At 39.6% G+C, this 19,225-nt stretch overlaps 2 protein-coding genes across 2 annotated transcripts; both read right to left on the reverse strand.

The window, feature by feature from the left end:
• Window positions 1–1,304: 1,304 nt before the first annotated feature.
• On the reverse strand, window positions 1,305–3,661 carry rxfp3.2b (relaxin family peptide receptor 3.2b). Its single transcript, XM_084417723.1, has one exon. The coding sequence runs from the start codon at window positions 3,540–3,542 to the stop codon at window positions 2,340–2,342; it is 1,203 nt and encodes a 400-aa protein (XP_084273849.1). The 5' UTR covers window positions 3,543–3,661; the 3' UTR covers window positions 1,305–2,339.
• Window positions 3,662–8,822: 5,161 nt separating this feature from the next.
• creb3l3a (cAMP responsive element binding protein 3-like 3a) lies at window positions 8,823–16,172 on the reverse strand. Its single transcript, XM_084416884.1, has 10 exons — window positions 15,641–16,172; window positions 15,260–15,373; window positions 14,535–14,769; window positions 14,204–14,337; window positions 13,934–14,044; window positions 13,738–13,844; window positions 13,438–13,506; window positions 13,270–13,351; window positions 12,466–12,562; window positions 8,823–11,023 (listed from the first exon to the last, which is right to left on the reverse strand). The coding sequence occupies exons 1-10, from the start codon at window positions 15,659–15,661 to the stop codon at window positions 10,710–10,712; spliced, it is 1,284 nt and encodes a 427-aa protein (XP_084273010.1). The 5' UTR covers window positions 15,662–16,172; the 3' UTR covers window positions 8,823–10,709.
• Between the last annotated feature and the right edge of the window lie 3,053 nt (window positions 16,173–19,225).

Below are 19,225 nucleotides of genomic sequence, written 5' to 3' on the forward strand. Positions count from 1 at the left end.
GTTTGGCTCATTAATGGTCTCTCGCACCCACTCATCTGCTTGCCCTAAACACCTAGAAAGAGAAACTCACATTTACAGATATGAGTTCTTTACATGTTTATTTATAGCTAATAGGTCATAGATTCATAACTGAACATGAAACCACAGTTTCAATCTGTCATTCAGTGTTTTCATGACTATGAGGCAAGACTTGGGGCAAGTTGTAAATTTAAACAATTCAGTAATCATATTTGTTGCCAAAAACAATAATTATCATAGTGATATTTTGTATGTTGTTGTTTTTTTCCTGAAAATCTTATAATAGGCATTTAAATGCAGGTTTAATTGTAAGAACTCAGCCCATATAGTGTGATATCATGCTATTGGTGCATGTTGTTCCAAAAGATCAATATGTGTTTAATGGACTGCATTTTTCCCTCAGCAATAACAATAAAAATGTCCAATGTAAAAAAAAAGAAAGTGTGACAACTTGCCCCAGGCTCATATCACTACCTGGCAATGTTATTGAAGAGATAAAAGTGGCTTTAACTGACAAATCTGTCTCATCTAAAATGGTTTGCTTAGAGGAACAATGTCCTTGGAAGAGTTTCAGAAAATTGCAGGACTAATGATTAATGGTGTCTGACTAAAATCGTTTTACTGTCTGTGTATTTGTGGTGCCAAATTACAAAAGTCTCAAAGCCTAAAACAGCATCTGTAAGTTATGTTGAATGTGAAATGATACAAGAATATAAATATAGGGGGGAAGAATAACTGACATATATAAATAATAAATAAAGATTAAAAAAATTCATTATTGAGCTAAAACTCTTTAGCTCTGCCTTTTTATTGTCAATAATCCCATATAACTAATTATCTCAGATAGATTTTTTATTCTGTTTGATGGCTTAGGAATGGGGATTTAGAGTCCAAAAATGATTTATTATACATTCCTACAAAGATATTTTATGCCAAAGTTGTATTTATTTTCATTTTTTTGATGAAGTCCTGAGGATATAGTCAACAAAAGAAAGCTTTCAGCAAGCTCTTTCTATTATTGTTGCCAACACTTTAGTTTAGGGTCCAATTCTCACTATTAACTAGTTGCTTATTAGCATGCATATTACTAGGATTTTGGCTGTTTATTAGTACTTATAAAGTACATATTAATGCCTTATACTCTTCATCCCTTAATCCCACCCAAGACCTAAACTTAACAACTACCTTACTAACTATTAATAAGCGGTAATTGGGAGTTTATTGAGGCAAAAGTCAGTTAATAGTTAGTTAATAGTGAAAATTGGACCCTAATCTAAAGTGTGACTTTAAATGATTTACTCCACCTCATGTCTTTCAAAACTTGGATGACTTTTTTTGTAAGTAGAACACAAAAGGAAAAGTTTATAACTGAATGTCCAAGCTGCTGTTTTCCATACAATGAAAGTCAATGGGGATTATGGCTATTAGGGTGGGATTTTAAATTAATCCTGACTTAAATTGCAGTCTTTTTCTCACAGAAGACTTTGAAAATAGTGCTTGAATCAGAGAGACTTTCTTTTTTTTTTTAACCCTGGTCTCCATTCACTTATATTGTGAAGAAGAGAGCCGCTCAGACATTCAATTCCTTTGGTGTTTTCTGGAAGTGAACATTTGAAATGATATGAGGGTGAATAAATCTTTATGTGAACTATCCCTTAAAGTCTCAAATATGGTGTATTTAGAATAAAATATAGTTTTATACAACCAGTTATAAGCAAAATTGAAATGAATTTCTAAATCATTATTTGCACAGTTTGCCTGGTCATTCACAAAATGATCATTTTGTTAGTTAGATAGTTTATTAGTTTAGTTTTTCTTTTGTACAGGATTTAAGCACACTGAAAGACAAATCAAAATGTGTGAAACCTCATTAGGCTATATCTACACAACTGCAAGTAAATGTATAATTGACAATGTATTGAATGATTGATGGATTAACCACTGATCCTCCTCACATATTCATTTTTTATACCTCATAAAACGAGAGAAGGGCTGAACCTCTCCACATCTCAATGTTTTTTTCTTCTTTTTTTTAGCGCTCCCTTGAAGGATGTCTCAGGGCAAGCATTGCTGCAAAAATGCAGCAAAGCAAACAGGTGAATGTGTCCAGAATTCAGCAGTGGCTCCGATGACCAGAGATGCATGTGAAAACAGTTCTGCGTCAAAAGGTATGGAGGAAGTTAGGGGAGAAATGCGCAAGAGTTTCTGAATGAGAGGAAGGGAAAGTGGGGCAGCTCCCAAAGGACGTTTCTCACGCCTGCTTCATCCTGTCAATCAAAAACAAAGTTGAACGTGAAGCATCCGCTTTTCTCTGAAAAGCATCAAACATCCATCTGCATGAGAACCAGTACCGGAGGCGCCTCGGACACCTTTGCCTTGCGCGGGAGCATCCGAGTAAGGCTCCGGAAGGACGGCGTGGCCCTCAGCAGAAGCTCTTTGAGTCCGGCGCGGAATTCCTGGCGGATTAGACAATAGATCACCGGGTTGAGGCAGCTGTTTGTGTGGGCCAAGCACACAGTCAGCGGGAAAGCGTACGCCTGGGCGTTGTAGAAGGCCTTGCTGAAGGGCACCAGGTCAAACTTAATGAGGACGCCCCACAGAGTCAGGGCCTGATTGGGCAGCCAACACAAGAAGAACGACAGGACGACGATCACAACAGACTTGGTGACCTTTGAGCGCCGCTTGTGCCGGCCCTGCTCACTTTCGGAGCCAGCAACGCCGCTAACCCTGCGGCTTAGCACGATTCTTAGAAGTAGGAGATAGCATACGGTAATCACCACCAGTGGGATCAGAAATCCAAGCAGGACCTTTTGCAACTGGTACAGTCCTAGCAACAACTGCGGGTCCCAGCTTCCCGTTTCGGGGAAGCGCACCAAGCATAGCTCCTCATCCGTTGCAACTTGAGCTACGGTGGAATAAATGGAATGCGGGAGCGTCGCTATCAGGGCTACGACCCAAATGCCCAAGCTGATCCATTTGGCCGCAGCCGCCGCCGCTCTGCGACTGTGCATCTTCATCGAGGACGCGATGGAGTAGTACCTGGCCACGCTCATGGCGGTCAGGAAAAATACGCTGGCGTACATGTTCATAGTGGTGACAGAGCTGACGATTTTGCACATAACTTTGCCGAAGGGCCAGCGGAAGTCCAACGCCGTGTCTACGGCCCAGAACGGTAGGGTTAGGACGAACTGCAGGTCGGTTAGAGCCAAACCCATCACAAAGCAGTTGATGGAAGACTGCTTCTGATGGTAGCGTGAGTGTAGCAGGTAGAGCGCCAGAGAGTTGCCTACAAGTCCTAGAGCGCACACCACCGAATAAATGAGGGCGATCATCACACGCACAGCCAAACTAGACCCATCACCTTGTAGTGTTGAACTAGACTCCTTTGTCAACAGTTGCAGCCAGCAGCGTACAGACAGGTTCCCGCTGATAGAGTCTGTGCAATTGTCCAGAGCCGCAATGGGTTCCAGTGTGTGCTCACATTCTCCCAGATCCAGAGTTTGTGTGGTGTTATTCCTCTCCATTGCAGACTCCCACTCAGTCTCTTGTCATGGTGAAATGATACAAACGGAGAAAAGAGTCCATTCATCTAATTTATCTCAAGTTCATTGTGACCCCTGCACTTTTTTTCCGAGCAAGTATAATTAGTTCACCGGCAGCGAGAGCGCGGTCTCATCCGTGCCTCTCTCTCGCGCGCGCACTTCTGTGCGCTCTGCAGCGCGCGCACATTCTTTTATACTCCGATGAGAATGACGCGCCTCCGCGCGCTGCTGAAGCACGCGCCGCTTTATGTCAGATACATACATAAATACGGTAAGCAATGAAACCTGGTTTTCTGTTATGTTACATCATACGAATTTGCACGGTAAAGTTTTTAAGTCATACGGATATAGCTCACTGACTTCAATCTGATTATGAAGCCTACAGAAATATTGTTTTGGACGAATATATAATAGCCTGAAAGACTTTTAATATATGCCTACTTTTTGCGTCCAGATATATAATGTAGGGCCTACTATATATAGTAATTTGGCTTCTCTAAACGCAACTACAGTGTGTGTGTGTGTAATATTTTATTTTTATACTTGGCATATGTTCTATCTATCTATCTATCTATCTATCTATCTATCTATCTATCAACAGGTCACACATAAGCTTTTTCACATTCACAGACTTTTACAGTTTTTCTCGATTGCTTAAACACTATAACCAGGCTTTTGAACTAAAATTTCAAAACCATAATGCCATTTATCAAAAAGCACACCCATTTCACTAAACTATAAACACTATTCCCTGTTTTGACACATGAGTCAGATTTGTTGAACTGTCACTGCAAAACTCTACACACAAATCCCTTCATTTCTCATTGCCTACACCATGTTGTCATTTAGAAAGCACTAGCATTCAATATTGTTCACTCAAGTCAGCACAGCTTCAGCTCAGTTAGCACACAATTACCCAGGTGGAAACACTAAGAGTCAAAATTGAACACACATCAATCAGAACCTTCAATAGATATATAAAAGGGACCAAATCAGTTCATTGAGTTTTGGAACAATGGATCCAGAAAGACATGAAGGAAGAGGGATAAGAATGAGGAGGAGGAAGGGCAAGGACAAGAAGACAAGCAGTCTCAGATGAAATTCAAGTCACTCTAGTTGCCCCTGTCTTTGTCAATGGTATGACTATGAGGAAAGCTGGGCTACGAGTAAGGCCAAATTTGAGTCGCTTTACAGTCGCCTCGAGGGCCTTCAGGGAGGTGTGGTGGCAAACAAAATTCTATCACTGAATAAAAGACGAACATTTCCAATAGTCTTTGATGAGGTGTATTTTCTTGCAAGAAAAGGCCAGCAGTCGTACAGTCACACAGAGTGGCTGCAGAGTGTGACATTGAAGGGAGGGCATCCTTCATCCTTTATAGTCTTGACTCCCAGAATGTTATCTTTCTAGGCAAATGATGGTATTTCAACCATATGTGGAACATTCTTAGACTTGTTCATCATATTGTGAGTGGAGGCCCTCCTGTCACGTAACAACACTCTTTACCATTCCAATACAATTCCATATTAGAATAAGGTTTGTGTGTGCTCTTTTACTGTCATATGATGGTCACACACATCTTACTGTAAGTAAATATAAAAACAAATTTAGAGGAGAGAGTAAAGAAAAAAAGAAGAAAAAAAAGAGTAAAACAGAAAAAATAATAATAATTGTGTGTGTGTGTGTTGTACTGTGTAGTACATGAATGAATAAAAATGTGCCAATGTATCCACTGGTTGTGTCTTTTGTGTTCATCATGTGAAAAGGTTTGTGAGGGGGGAACCACAAGCAACATAACTTAACATAACTGGAAATGTTGTTTTGAATTTATTGGACCAGTGTGTTAGACTATGTTGTAGTGTGTGTGATTTTGAGGGCTTGGGTGTCCTGTCTGAGGGCAAAGTTTGGTTTTTCAGCAAGAGTGAATGGTTTTGAGTGTAGAGCTTCATTTTGACCTGAAAATAGGATGTTTGGGGAATTGGGTGAGACGTTATGGATTTGTGTTTATAGTTTTGAGAATACGAGGCATAGTTTCAAGAAATGTGTTTAAGCAATCGAGAAAAACTGTAATTAGCCTACAACCTACAGTTCTTGAAAATAACCCAGAGATTCCCACAATGAAAGTGATAACTTATTGATTTCAGACTGGAGTCTTTCATCTTATTTGTTGGGTTAATTTTGAAGATTACTGAGCCAAGAATTGCATAGTTTTGCCTTGAGGAGCGAAGAGAAATTTATTTGTGCATCAAACCAATGACAGATTACAGTTTTTCTCAGTCGCTTTGGTGCATTTCTCAAATCATCCTTAATATTTGCAAAGAAGTATGTGCATTCTCAAAACAGTTCGTACAAACAGCACCACACATTGGATTACCAAAAGCCTGTAACTTACTCAAAATCTTTAGTTCATCTCTCAAAAGTAAGTGTTTATGTCAGGGAACATATCAGCGCCATCATAATGAAAAGTCCTTTAACAGTTCACAAACAAGATGCTTAGTCATGGTGTCAATAAAACACTGCATTCTGTTAGTATTACCTGATGTAAACTATGACAACAGTTTGGTTTCAAAAGTACAAATTTACACACAACTGTACGCGAGTTATTGATTGAAAGAGACTGGATAGAATTCACAGTTACACTTTTACTAGTGGTCTGACAAAAAAAATTACAAAAAAATTAAACAAGAAAAACCTTTACAGTATTACAGTTTTTCTCGATTGTTTGCACACATTTTCTGAAAGCATGCCTTATATTCTCAGAACTCTACACACAAATCATAAAACACACACACAATGGGCAAAACCTCTCAATTATCCTGCAAAATGAAACTTTACATTCAAAACAATGTTATTTCTTCTCAAAATGGTATTTTGTTTTCAAATGACACACACAAACCATCATATGAATAGACATTTATAAGAACCAGTTGAACACTGATGTGCTCAATGTAAAAAACTATGATGAATGTAAAACACTTCTTCTCCATTCATCATAATGACTTAGGCCTTTTTATGTTCAGTGTTACACTTACTACAGACAGTACATACATAAGTGTGTTGTAAAATATTTGAGAATATTGTTTTTATACTCAGAACACACAAATACACGGTAACAAATATATTTTATTTTTCCCACAAAAACATTGTACACAGTGTACATGCCAACCAACACAAAGTTGTACATACAGTGCTCTACATACAAAACAACAGAAGAATTGACTGTATACAGTTACAGTAAATTCCAATGTTGGCATCCATTGCTCCATTGAAGCGCTCACCTGTTGCCCTTTTATGCTAAAGCTCTGATTGCTAATTGTAAAACTGTGTGACGGGTGTTTGCCCATGTGATGAGTCAGTGTGCATATTTGAATGGCAGTGTGTTCCTTGTGAAAACAAGAGATTTTCTGCATGAAAATTGTGCCAAAAGCAGAGAATTGTGTGTAGTGTTTTGAAAAAAGGTGTGTTTTAGAACTGCAATTTGAGTGTAAAGCAGGAATTGTTCTTGTAGTTTAGCAGAATTGGTTCAGGGGGTTGGTGAATGAGTTACATGTTGTGGTCATTGTGTCTCAAGTACCACTTATTGTGATAAGAAAAGAAATAGGGGCACAAAGGCGAAAATACAACATTAGAAAGGCAAACACAGGAAATACCCCTTAGGCAGAACTTTGCTTTTGCATGCAGCACTGTATGAGGAATTGCAGTGCAGTCTGTCTACACCTCTTGATGTGCCAGTCTGTCGGGCCACAGATTCTCATCTACATCACAACGAATATCTTCCCTTGCAATGCAACGTGGAAAAAATATTTTGGAATGTCTTATCCAACCTCTGCAGGCGTCTACTGTGATGTCCTCACAGGCTACATCCATGGCAGCCAGCAGGGTCATCTGAGTATGTGGCTGGCGATCATAGACCTTCCACCTCCATGCTGAGAAGAACTCCTCGATTGGGTTAGGGAATGGAGAATAAGGTGGGAGGAATTCCATCAGTATCCTATAGTGCGTCACAAACCATTGCCTGATGGCGTTTGAGTGATGGAATCTCACATTATCCCAAATTACCACATACTTTGGTAAATCATCTCGAAATGGACCCCTCTCATCATCAGAGATGAGAGTCCTGTAGAGGGTCTCTAAGAAGGTGACTATGCTTGCCAATTGAAGGTGCGTCATGAGATGCTGGTTTCTCATTGTTTGATCATTCTCTTCATTAGTGAAAGTCAAGATTCACCTGCACAATTCATCAATTCATAGCACATTTACAAAAAGTCTAATAGAAATGTGTAGAAAGTATGCTTGACAGTTTATGTCAACTAGATCAACCATTTTGCATTTAATGACTTATACAATGAACTAATGACTGGATATTTTGAGGGTAAGACTATTGCACAGAGAACTATTTCATAAATTTTGAGCAACATGGCATTAGCAACTGATAATGTAGGAAACCACAGACAATTGTGCATAATAAATTGGATGAATGTACCAAAGCAATCGCAACTTGTTCAAAAGAATGAGAAACTGCTTTTATGATGTGCACAAGTGACTACATGATGTGGAGGTTGAACAAGTAGTTTTGAGAATTTCATTTCTGATCTGAGAAATGCACCAAAGCGACTGAGAAAAACTGTAATCAAGTAAAATGCAGTTCTTTTACAGTCTTTTTAAAGTGTAATAGACTTGCACACTGGAGGCCATGGGCCCAAGGGAGATGTGAAAGCGAAGAGGCACGACGCAAGTTTATCTCTCTTCATGATTGAAATCTTCTAGACCAATAGTGTGGTCTTTATCAAAACCTGCTGAACCCTGCAGTCAGTTACATTTGAGCCAAGACTATATTGACGACAATAGAAAGATTATGCATGATGGTCTATCTATCTTTTGTATTTTCCCCCAAGTTATCTTATCTGAAAGTGACTTGAAATACCTCCCACACTGTTTTCTCTTTCCTGAGCACTGGTTATTCAGTTCATAAACTGGCAAAGAAAAAAATGAAGTTGACATTTATGTATTGATTTATTTGTATGATCTACACAAACTACTGCTTTCCTATTTATTCATTTGTGCATCTCTCTTAGGGATGCCTAAAAAAACCTCATTTCTCATTTCAGATCATTTCTGTTTTTAGTGCGATGGTTTGTTCACCTGTTCTTCTCATCTGCACTGGCCTCATTCTGTCTCTCGTGACACCCAAATTGTGCTGAAAGGCATTTATGTGCTGATATCAACCCAGAGTTGAAGACAGAGAGTTGTCCATTTCATAAGACATATTTTAGAACATTTATTGGAAAAAACAATACAAACGACGGAGAAAGACATTGAAAGAAACTGAAAGACAATTCAACACAATGTGATTTTACTGAAAAAGCACAATTGTTATCAAAAGCAATTTAAGCGAACTAACTTGTTTTTAGTCCATACAATTTTTTACTTCAGCCTTCAGATTAATACACATAAAGCAAAACTGTCTTCAAAGGGAAGACAAACACAAGGCACTCTACAATTTGAAGGATTCAAATTGTAAAATTTATGAATTTGAAAGAACTGGTTTTGTATTATTATTCACCTCAGCTGTAATAAATTGTCCAAAAGTCCAAAAGTCTGATGTCACATCTGGGATTTCTATTATTATTAATATTTCATAACCTTTAATTTGTAAATAATAATAATAAAAAAGGAAAATAAATATGTTAATTTGTTTGTACAAACGGTCAGATTTCAAGTTTGAAAATTTGAAATTGATATTTTTTTTTTCACTCAATCAAGTTGTTATTACACTATTTTTATATAGTTTTTTTACACGGCTCTCTGGAATACTTGACTATGATTGGTCAATAGGGGTTATGCGGAACGCCCAACGTTCGAACCGGAAAACGGGTATAAACATTTCCGGTTTGCATTACCGTACGCATCTGCAGCGGTAGGTTATCTCTGAGGTAACTTATTTTGCGCTTTTTTTAGAATACAATTCTTATTTCTGTTTTAATAAAAATGTCACGAATGCTTAAGTATCCGAAAATAAAATTTTATTAAAAAAATTAAATGCAGTCGTCATTTGATTGTTTTAATCGTCTGCAAGCAAATATAAAAGGTTAAACTACTATGATAGCATACAAGTCTAAACTAACTTACTGATAGTTAGCTAACTCTACATCAGGTGCCATTAGCAAAAGCTATACTAACTTACATACCTTCATAATCATGAATAAATGAGGAGGCGTAAAAACTTAAATCCTTTATCTACCGAAGTACTCGGGGCTCTGGACGTCCGTTTGGCAATACGATGTACATCTGGAATGGGTAGCTCCTGTAAACACCGGCTATAAAAGGTCGCCATTCCTACGCTGTGTTTACCTCAGTAGCTGACGACCGGAAGTAGTTATACCCGTTTTGTAGAACCCGGAAGTATGTTCCGCATAACCCCTATTGTGTCATCCAGATGCCTGATATCAACGCAGTAGCCTGTATCATTCCGCTCATTCGCGTGAAGGAAACCGGCGCTACTTTCATGTTTCTCGTATATCACACCGCGGGCTCTTGTTTCATATACGCAACTGTCGCCATCTTGCGCCTCAGTTATCGATTACAGTGAGAATTAGCTACTTCATGATCCTGATATTGCAGTAAGTCTATTTCAATAATATTACAGCATTGTCGCTTGTTTGATTGTTTCGTACGTTGTTAGTGGAACATTTGTTCATAGCGGAATCTTTAAGTAAGCCTTTTAGCCTACAGGTAAGCTTTAATAATTTCATTTCAAATTTTCATGTTGTAGCCGAGTAACAAAGCGCGATATAATGTAGCCTCGCCTACAGTCAACCATTATCGCAAAAAGATCCCTCATTTATAGTTAAAAAATAGGCCTACATTTTAACAAACAAATTTAAATAAAAAAAATATGCTCTTCTTAAATGTCAAGCTTAAAGACGAGAAAAATAAGCACTTCCTGCATTCCGAATGAGCAGATAAAAATTGGACTTGTTATTTTATTCGAAGTTTGATCATAAATAAGCTTCTTTATCTCTTAAAGATTACTTCAGCATAGAAAGAATGGGGGGAAAAATAGCTTCCAGCCATCTGTTGGCTGGCTCCCGTCTTCAAAAGCGCTGTTAAAGGAAATTTGACAAATCCCCGGCTAAATCCCCTTCTGCCCTTCACATATCATCCGCATGAGGACTCCGCCGTGAGCCACGTCGCGGATTCAAGGTCACTGTCGCTACATGCCCAGTGATGGGGTCTCCATGGTGATGCTCGTCATGCTGGTCAAAACTGTGGTTGTGGAATTCAGAGTCGTAATTGGTGAACTCTGGTCTCCTGTGAAGTCTTCCCAGCAGCGACGCAATCTCCTTCATACTTTCATCCTCAGAGAAGCGCGGGATAATTTTGGGATCCTCTGTCGCTGAGTACGGATGCTCGAGGGTGTGCAGCACGCGGGAAGACTGGAGGTTGCGCAGGGACCGTGACTGAACTGCAAGGGGTTCAAGAAAATGTAAGAAAAATACTTTAGACTTCTTTTTGCCAAAATATGTGCTATCGTTCTTTAAAACAAACACAACTTAATTTGATATTTTCTTAAATAAAGAAGTTTCTTCAACTGTGGGCACTTTTGGCCCTGTGGACGTTTATACAATAAATGTAGCCTACACCCTGACTAGTTTATGTAATTATTCTACTAATAATCTCCAATAGTGTATAGCCTATACTGAGAGATTTCTGTATTTTTTTCCCTATCGTGTAAATTCCCACCACAGTGTCATTTCCACCACATCTCAAATCATTTCATAATTTTCTGTGATGGTAATGACATTTTGTCATTAGGAATAAAATGGCAGAATCATTTGTCTGGCTAAGGCTAATTTCATAGCTAGTATTTCATGTATCGTAAATAAACTGAAAAAATTGTGTTTTCACACTTAAATTATGCATCGTAAAAAAAAAAAAAAAGCACATTTGTGTATTTACCTTATTGGATGTAAAATTGTTTGGGTTGGGTAAATTATGCCACAAGTTTATAATTTTTTATTATAGAAAACTAAATACAAGCTATATAGCTAATATACAATAAATATTAAAATAGTTTAATATTATTTCAATATTTGTTTAGATTTTCATAGTTTCCATGGAATTCATATTTCTATAGTGGATTGCCCTTGGACAAGGGTAAAACAATAACATAAAGGACATTTGAAAAGAAGCAAAAACGATTTACAAAAGCACGATTACATTTTCCAAGTTTTGGTGTTAAAATGTTGAAATCTGTTTTTAATAAACCTTTAGGACATAAAAGTGCCTGAAACGCCCATATGTAAAGCCATTCATACACTTTTTATCAAATACATACTGTATAGTCAATCCCTCAGAATTAAACTCATGACTTTAGAAATTCACAGTCTACTTCCTGTAGCTGGTCCAGTTATTTTAAGTCTGTGGATGAAATAAACAGTCGAGTGAGTCACGCATTGACACATTTTACCCTGTTCTTTTTCGCTGAACTTCAGCCACCCACTTCAAAAGAGTGACATCGAGAGGGTGATCAAGTGCGGCAAACTTTAGACCATGACCTACGCTTAACCTGCAAAATTAGAATTGATTCCCTTCAGAAACACTGACAGCAAGTTTGATGAGGACAAATTACAACTTTTCTTTCACGCCGTTGATTCAATCTGTGGGAAACATGACTAAGCCATTTGCCATTCTTCTAGTCGTCGTCACCTCCCTCAGTCCTTCCAATCACTGTCACCCAAAGCCTAATGGCTTGTCAAACATATAATACATTACATGGATTCAAGAACCACTTGTTCTTCAAGCATAACATTTTCCTCTCAAGTTAGCAGTCGCAGGATATAAGGTTGTAATGGGGTTTTCCCCTCAAGGACCAGATGGAGGAGATATTTCAGCCAGAAAACTCACCTCTCAATGGGCTGAAGTCTCCATGCTGGCTGACCTTGGTATCAGAGAAGGGCTTCAGACTGGGCAGCAGAATCAAGGTGAATGACAGAAGCAGCACCTGAGGGACAGAGGCAGATGGAAAGCTTAAACGTAGCGAAATTGAATAAAGTAGGCTAATCAAATGAGAAATAACACTACATAGTCACTGCGTAAATTACAAAAGTTATTCAGTCGAGAGCAGTGAGTGTTTTTTAACTTTAAAAACGCAGACAGCGGTAGCTATATTAGGCTGCTGTCACTTTAAGACCGAATGCACAAATGCAATATACCGATGCATTCTGTACACATGTGTGTTAATCTTAGGCCCTGTATATATATATATCATAATGAAACAAGATGTTTAATAAGACTTCATTTGATCTTTTTGTAATAATAAAAAAGTGTGATTATTATGTTGACAGAAATAGTTTGTAATAGTAAGAAATAAAAACTTTTTATTTCTCTCCTTGCAGTGTTTGCTTGTGTTTGTATTGCATATTTCTAGAGAATTGTCCTTGGTGCTACTGCTTTTGGATTGCTTAAATAAAGATTGTCAGAATAAAATGTACTGATAAATAATTCAAAATAGGACCAAGAATGTGTTGATGTAAAATATTTTGTGGTTAATACACGCTGACATGTGCTGAAAGAAAACGCCTGCAAGTGCCAGAGAAAATATCATGTGTTATGTATGTGTCTAGTGTGTGTTTTTAAAAGCCCAAAGCATGATTACTGTATGCCTGTATCTTTCATGTGCTAATACTGCTCTTTTTTTTTAACCCTCACCAGAATGCAGGTCCCAGTCTGGGCCGGTTTGGATCCGTTCATGATCATCGCCTGGAGCCGACGCAGTTGTTCCATCAGGGAGCTAGAGATGGAGAGAGCAGGGGGAAAAGTTCAATTTCAGGGGCCTGTATGTTGTTGTGAAGATTACCAAATAAATGATTCTCTCACATGTTGCATTTCTCCAGCTGGAAGACTTTCCTCTGCAGCTCCTGGTTGTGTGCACTGCATGCCGCCATCCTACGAAAACAAATTTCTCGTAAGAACCATGTAAAGGAAAACAGCTTGTAATCAAATCCGCTCTCAAGCCAACTGTCAGACACAGCTGTAAACCTCCACCTGCATAATGCCAGGGGGGTTGTGTTCAGTAGCTGCAAATTCCATCAACTCAGATTATGTATTTTCCCTGTGTGATTCGATGCACGTAGCATCCGCTTTTGCTTCATTTGTTTCGAGCACAACAGTCAATACCTGCTCTCTAGGCCGTCTATGTATTCTTTCTTCTTCTTCCTGCTCTCTTGGGCCGACTGCTTGTTGCGGATCTTTCGGCGGATTTTCTTCAGAATCCTTTCCTCGTACTTGATCACGGGAGGGAAGCAGAAACATTGAGCTACAAAGACAAACAACTGTGCTCTACTATTATGGTGTGATTTCCAACTGGAGGTACCTTGGTGAGCGGGAACTGATTTGGCAGAGTCACTCCTTCCTTGGCAAGGAGTCGTTTTTCATCCTCTGTGAGAACCAGCTCCTGGTAGGACTGCTGGGACGCCTTTGTGGTCTGCAATATCAATCGGACATGAAAGTAACAAATCCAATCAATGTTTCAATGTGCCTGAATGGTGCCTATTGAGTTCAGCTTTTATCTTCTCTAAATTTCACCTTTTTCCTATTCTGCCTTGTGTATTTTACCTAGCTTCACGCCTGAGTGCAAACTCACAGGCTCTGGTGTGCCAGATAGCAGCAGGTCCTTGACAGTTAGGGGGAATCCAGTGGTCGGTTGTGCTTGTGGAGTTTCAGATGCCTGCTGTATCCCTCCAGATTTGTCTGGAAAGAAGCCAGTCTCCCAGCCATCTGCGACAACAGATAATACTATTTATACTTCTTTGTGTGCTTATGGAGAGATTCACAAAGCTCAGGAATAGGGTCTTATCTTCAGAAAGTTTACCAAACCAACTCACAATGCTGTGAATTAATAAGTGGGAGGCTAATCATCTGTGTTTACAGTGTAAGTATATCGCTAGTCACCAGGACGAATACTTGATACTCACTGAATTCAAATGGGAAGTTTGTGTCGAGATTGTGTTGCGTCTGAGATATGATGATGCAAGGCTCCACGGGGGGGCTTGTGGTTGGCGGCGGACTGTCGATGTGATCCGAATGAGGGTCTTCGCTAATTCCGCTGTCGCTAGGAGAGGGCGACCAAACTGAAGACCCCGAAACAGAGTCGCACCCATCTAAAAGTGCGTTGAAGAAGTCCTCGTTTCCCTGGGCAGGCATCATCATCTGGCAATCGAAAATACAGGATGGTGAAGGTATGATATTAAATTCTTTCCTCGGCAGAACACAAAAGATAATATTCTGAAGAACTATTTTTGCCCATACAATGAAAGTAAATGGGGTCCAAATTGACAAAAAATGTTCTTCAAAATATCTTCTTTGGTATTCCCTGGGCAGGCATCATCATCTGGCAATCGAAAATACAGGATGGTGGAGGTGAGATGTTAAATTCTTTCTTCTGCAGAACACCAAAGATAATATTTTGAACAACTGGTTTTGTCCATACATTGAAAGTAAATGGTGTCCAAATGGACAAAATGGTTCTTTAAAATATCTTCAGCGTGTTCTGCATAATGAAATTAAGTCAAACAGATTTGGAATGGCATGATGATGACAATTAACAATTTTGCGTGAATTATCCTTTTAATATGCCATGTCAAAATCCAAAAAACTGAAAAAACTCGAAGGAAGCCGGACTTTGTTGACTTCGACTTACGTGAGGATCTTGAACTGGCCAGAGCTGATGGTTTTGTTGTCCCGTATTCTCATGGCGTAGGATACCATCATTTTTATCGAAGAGCAAATCGAGCAGATCTAACCCCTCACCGCCCTATGACACAATGAATATAATTGCTGTTTAATTAATCTGTTGTCAGTGGGATTCAATGGAAATGGAAAATAGAAAATGGATGAAAGCACCAAAAACAGTTAAAAGCAACCAAATGTTGAAACGAGAAGACGGAACAGATAACTTAAAAAAAAAAAATGAACTTTGCTCTGTATGAGATATTGCACATGCAGGTTAGATAACGTAAACTACGTTTAATACTAACTTCTCTTTGCTAGCATGTAAAACTAATAAAACTTAAGGACTTACCTGGTCTGAATAGTGCTCCATTACTGTCCAGGGGTAACGCAGTCTAAATGGGACAAAACCAAAACATCTGCCAGTAGGTTGTCCTGACTCTGTCTGTGTCCCTCTGCTCACCCAGGACAAAGTTCGAACTCCAACGCAACAGTCAGGTCATCATCCTCAGGGCTGCGTTTGATTGGTTGTTCTTTGTAGGGATGTAAGATAAAAAATGTGGGAACACCCTGGAGAAATAGTGTAGCTTATATTTCAACCAAACATTGCCACTTCTGTGGTAATTTGTATCAAGTAAAAATCTATAGCATTCAAATAATTGAATCCAGTAAAAAAAGACTGGACTTAGGTGCATTAAAAGGGCAACCTCACACCTAAAAAATTTAATTTTTTGCATACACTGCCAGAAGAAGGTACAAAAATATCCTGGCAGTGTACCATACTTATCTTTCTTATCCTTCTTATCCCTGGAAAAACATTCCTCAAAGTTACTTCAATGCGCTTTCAAGTAAAAACTTCAGACATTTGTTATGGGACAACACCTAATCCATATAGTTCAAAGGTCTTCTTTTTTCCCTTTCTGTCTGAGGTAATGTGACCTTTTACACAGTTGTGATAATCCAGAAAGACAATTTACATAATAAACATTATATATTTTATTATATATATATATATTAAGCATATTATTATTATGATTATTAGTTGAAGAATGTAATAATTATGACCGCCGCTAGCGTAGCTAGCGAAAGCGGTCATATAGGGATTGTCAAAGTGTTTTTTTTTTTTTTTTTTTGTCACCTTACTGAATTTTTCGTCAACGATACCAGGGACACCGAAGCACCGGGGAACATGAAATTTGGTGGGCATGTAGCCCCACTAGACTTCTAAGGAAAAATTTCGTTTGGTCCCCGGGGGCCACTCCCCCCCCGCGCTGGGCCCCCCCAAACCCCAAAAAATGCAGTTTTTCCTAAATAACTACCTGAACCGTGGCACCGAGGATGAAGAAATTTTTATGGTATGTTGGTCTACTAGACTTTTACAGAAAAAATTTGTTTGGTCCCCGGGGGCCACTCCCCCCCCCGCGCTGGGGCCCCCTTAAATTTTTCGTCAACGATACCAGGGACACCGAAACACCGGGGAACATGAAATTTGGTGGGCATGTAGCCCCACTAGACTTCTAAGGAAAAATTTCGTTTGGTCCCCGGGGGCCACTCCCCCCCCGCGCTGGGCCCCCCCAAACCCAAAAAAATGCAGTTTTTCCTAAATAACTACCTGAACCGTGGCACCGAGGATGAAGAAATTTTTATGGTATGTTGGTCTACTAGACTTTTACGGAAAAATTTCGTTTGGTCCCCGGGGGCCACTTCCCCCCCCGCGCTGGGGCCCCCTTAAATTTTTCGTCAACGATACCAGGGACACCGAAACACCGGGGAACATGAAATTTGGTGGGCATGTAGCCCCACTAGACTTCTAAGGAAAAATTTCGTTTGGTCCCCGGGGGCCACTCCCCCCCCGCGCTGGGCCCCCCCAAACCCAAAAAAATGCAGTTTTTCCTAAATAACTACCTGAACCGTGGCACCGAGGATGAAGAAATTTTTATGGTATGTTGGTCTACTAGACTTTTACGGAAAAATTTCGTTTGGTCCGCGGGGGCCACTTCCCCCCCCACGCTGGGGCCCCCGTAAATTTTTCGTCAACGATACCAGGGACACCGAAACACCGGGGAACATGAAATTTGGTGGGCATGTAGCCCCACTAGACTTCTAAGGAAAAATTTCATTTGGTCCCCGGGGGCCACTCCCCCCCCGCGCTGGGCCCCCCCAAACCCAAAAAAATGCAGTTTTTCCTAAATAACTACCTGAACCGTGGCACCGAGGATGAAGAAATTTTTGTGGTATGTTGGTCTACTAGACTTTTACGGAAAAATTTCATTTGGTCCCCGGGGGCCACTTTCCCCCCCCCGCGCTGGGGCCCCCGTAAATTTTTCGTCAACCATACCAGGGACACCGAAACACCGGGGAACATGAAATTTGGTGGGCATGTAGCCCCACTAGACTTCTAAGGAAAAATTTCGTTTGGTCCCCGGGGGCCACTCCCCCCCCGCGCTGGGCCCCCCCAAACCCACAAAAATGCAGTTTTTCCTAAATAACTACCTGAACCGTGGCACCGAGGATGAAGAAATTTTTATGGTATGTTGGTCTACTAGACTTTTACGGAAAAAGTTCGTTTGGTCCCCGGGGGCCACTTCCCCCCCCTGCGCTGGGGCCCCCGTAAATTTTTCGTCAACGATACCAGGGACACCGAAACACCGGGGAACATGAAATTTGGTGGGCATGTAGCCCCACTAGACTTCTACGGAAAAATTTCGTTTGGTCCCCGGGGGCCACTCCCCCCCCCCCCCCCCCGCGCTGGGCCCCCCCAAACCCCAAAAAATGCAGTTTTTCCTAAATAACTACCTGAACCGTGGCACCGAGGATGAAGAAATTTTTATGGTATGTTGCTCTTAAGGGCCCACATCAACCTAGCCCATAATCACTCATTTGTGATTTGCGCCCCTCCCATAAAAAATGAAAATGCAATATTATTCTGCTTTAATCGCCCCTATCTTCAGTGGAGATGTTCAGAACTGCACCATATTTCATGTGTATGATTAACTTGACATCCTCTGGGGGTATCCTCTGCTAAGTTTTGTAGAATTTCATCCATGGGGGGGTATAAAATAAATTAATTTATGTGCATATTTAGTGACTGTACACTCATCGGCCTGTAGATGGTGCTGTTGAGCGAAGGGTTGCTGGTTTAGGATGATACTGTCACACACACACATGCAGGAATACAAACAAACGCAAGCATGCACACACACTGACATCCACACGCACAGACACACACCCATACACACACATACAAATCCACATGCACAGACACACACACACAAACACACACGCGCACACATGTACGCACACATACATACACGCACAGACACACACACACACACACACAGACACACACATACACAAACACACACACATACACACACACACACACACACACACACACACATACTATTACTTTTTTTAGGTATATACATAAACACGCAATACAGCCAAATTACTCCACGTCATTTATTTTTGTGGAAAGCCAGTGCAGGCCTGAGCGGCGGTCATATTTTGTACCGCGATGCGGTACATCTAGTTTGTATTAAATTTATTTATTTATTGTTTTTAAATGGTAAAGATCTGTTAATATCCTGTTCTTAACTTCTGAGCTGTTTAGAGTTATGAATATATACATTATTTTTATTGTCAATTATAATGTTATTATTAAATATACCGTAATGCTTCTCTGACTTCACTAGACTGTTTTATTATTATTAAATCATTTGAATTATTATCAATTAGCATTTTGTTGATAATTATACTACTCTGAGACTGTTTTGTTATTATTAAATAATTAAAAATATTATCAATTATAAATGTTTTATTAAATATACTACTTCTCTGACTTCACCAGACTGTTTTATTATTATGAAATGATTGTAATTACCAATTATAATTTTATAAATAATTATACTTTTATTAATAATTATACTACTTATCT

Source organism: Rutilus rutilus (genome assembly GCF_951802725.1).
Source record: "Rutilus rutilus genome assembly, chromosome: 8".
NCBI lineage: Eukaryota > Metazoa > Chordata > Actinopteri > Cypriniformes > Leuciscidae > Rutilus > Rutilus rutilus.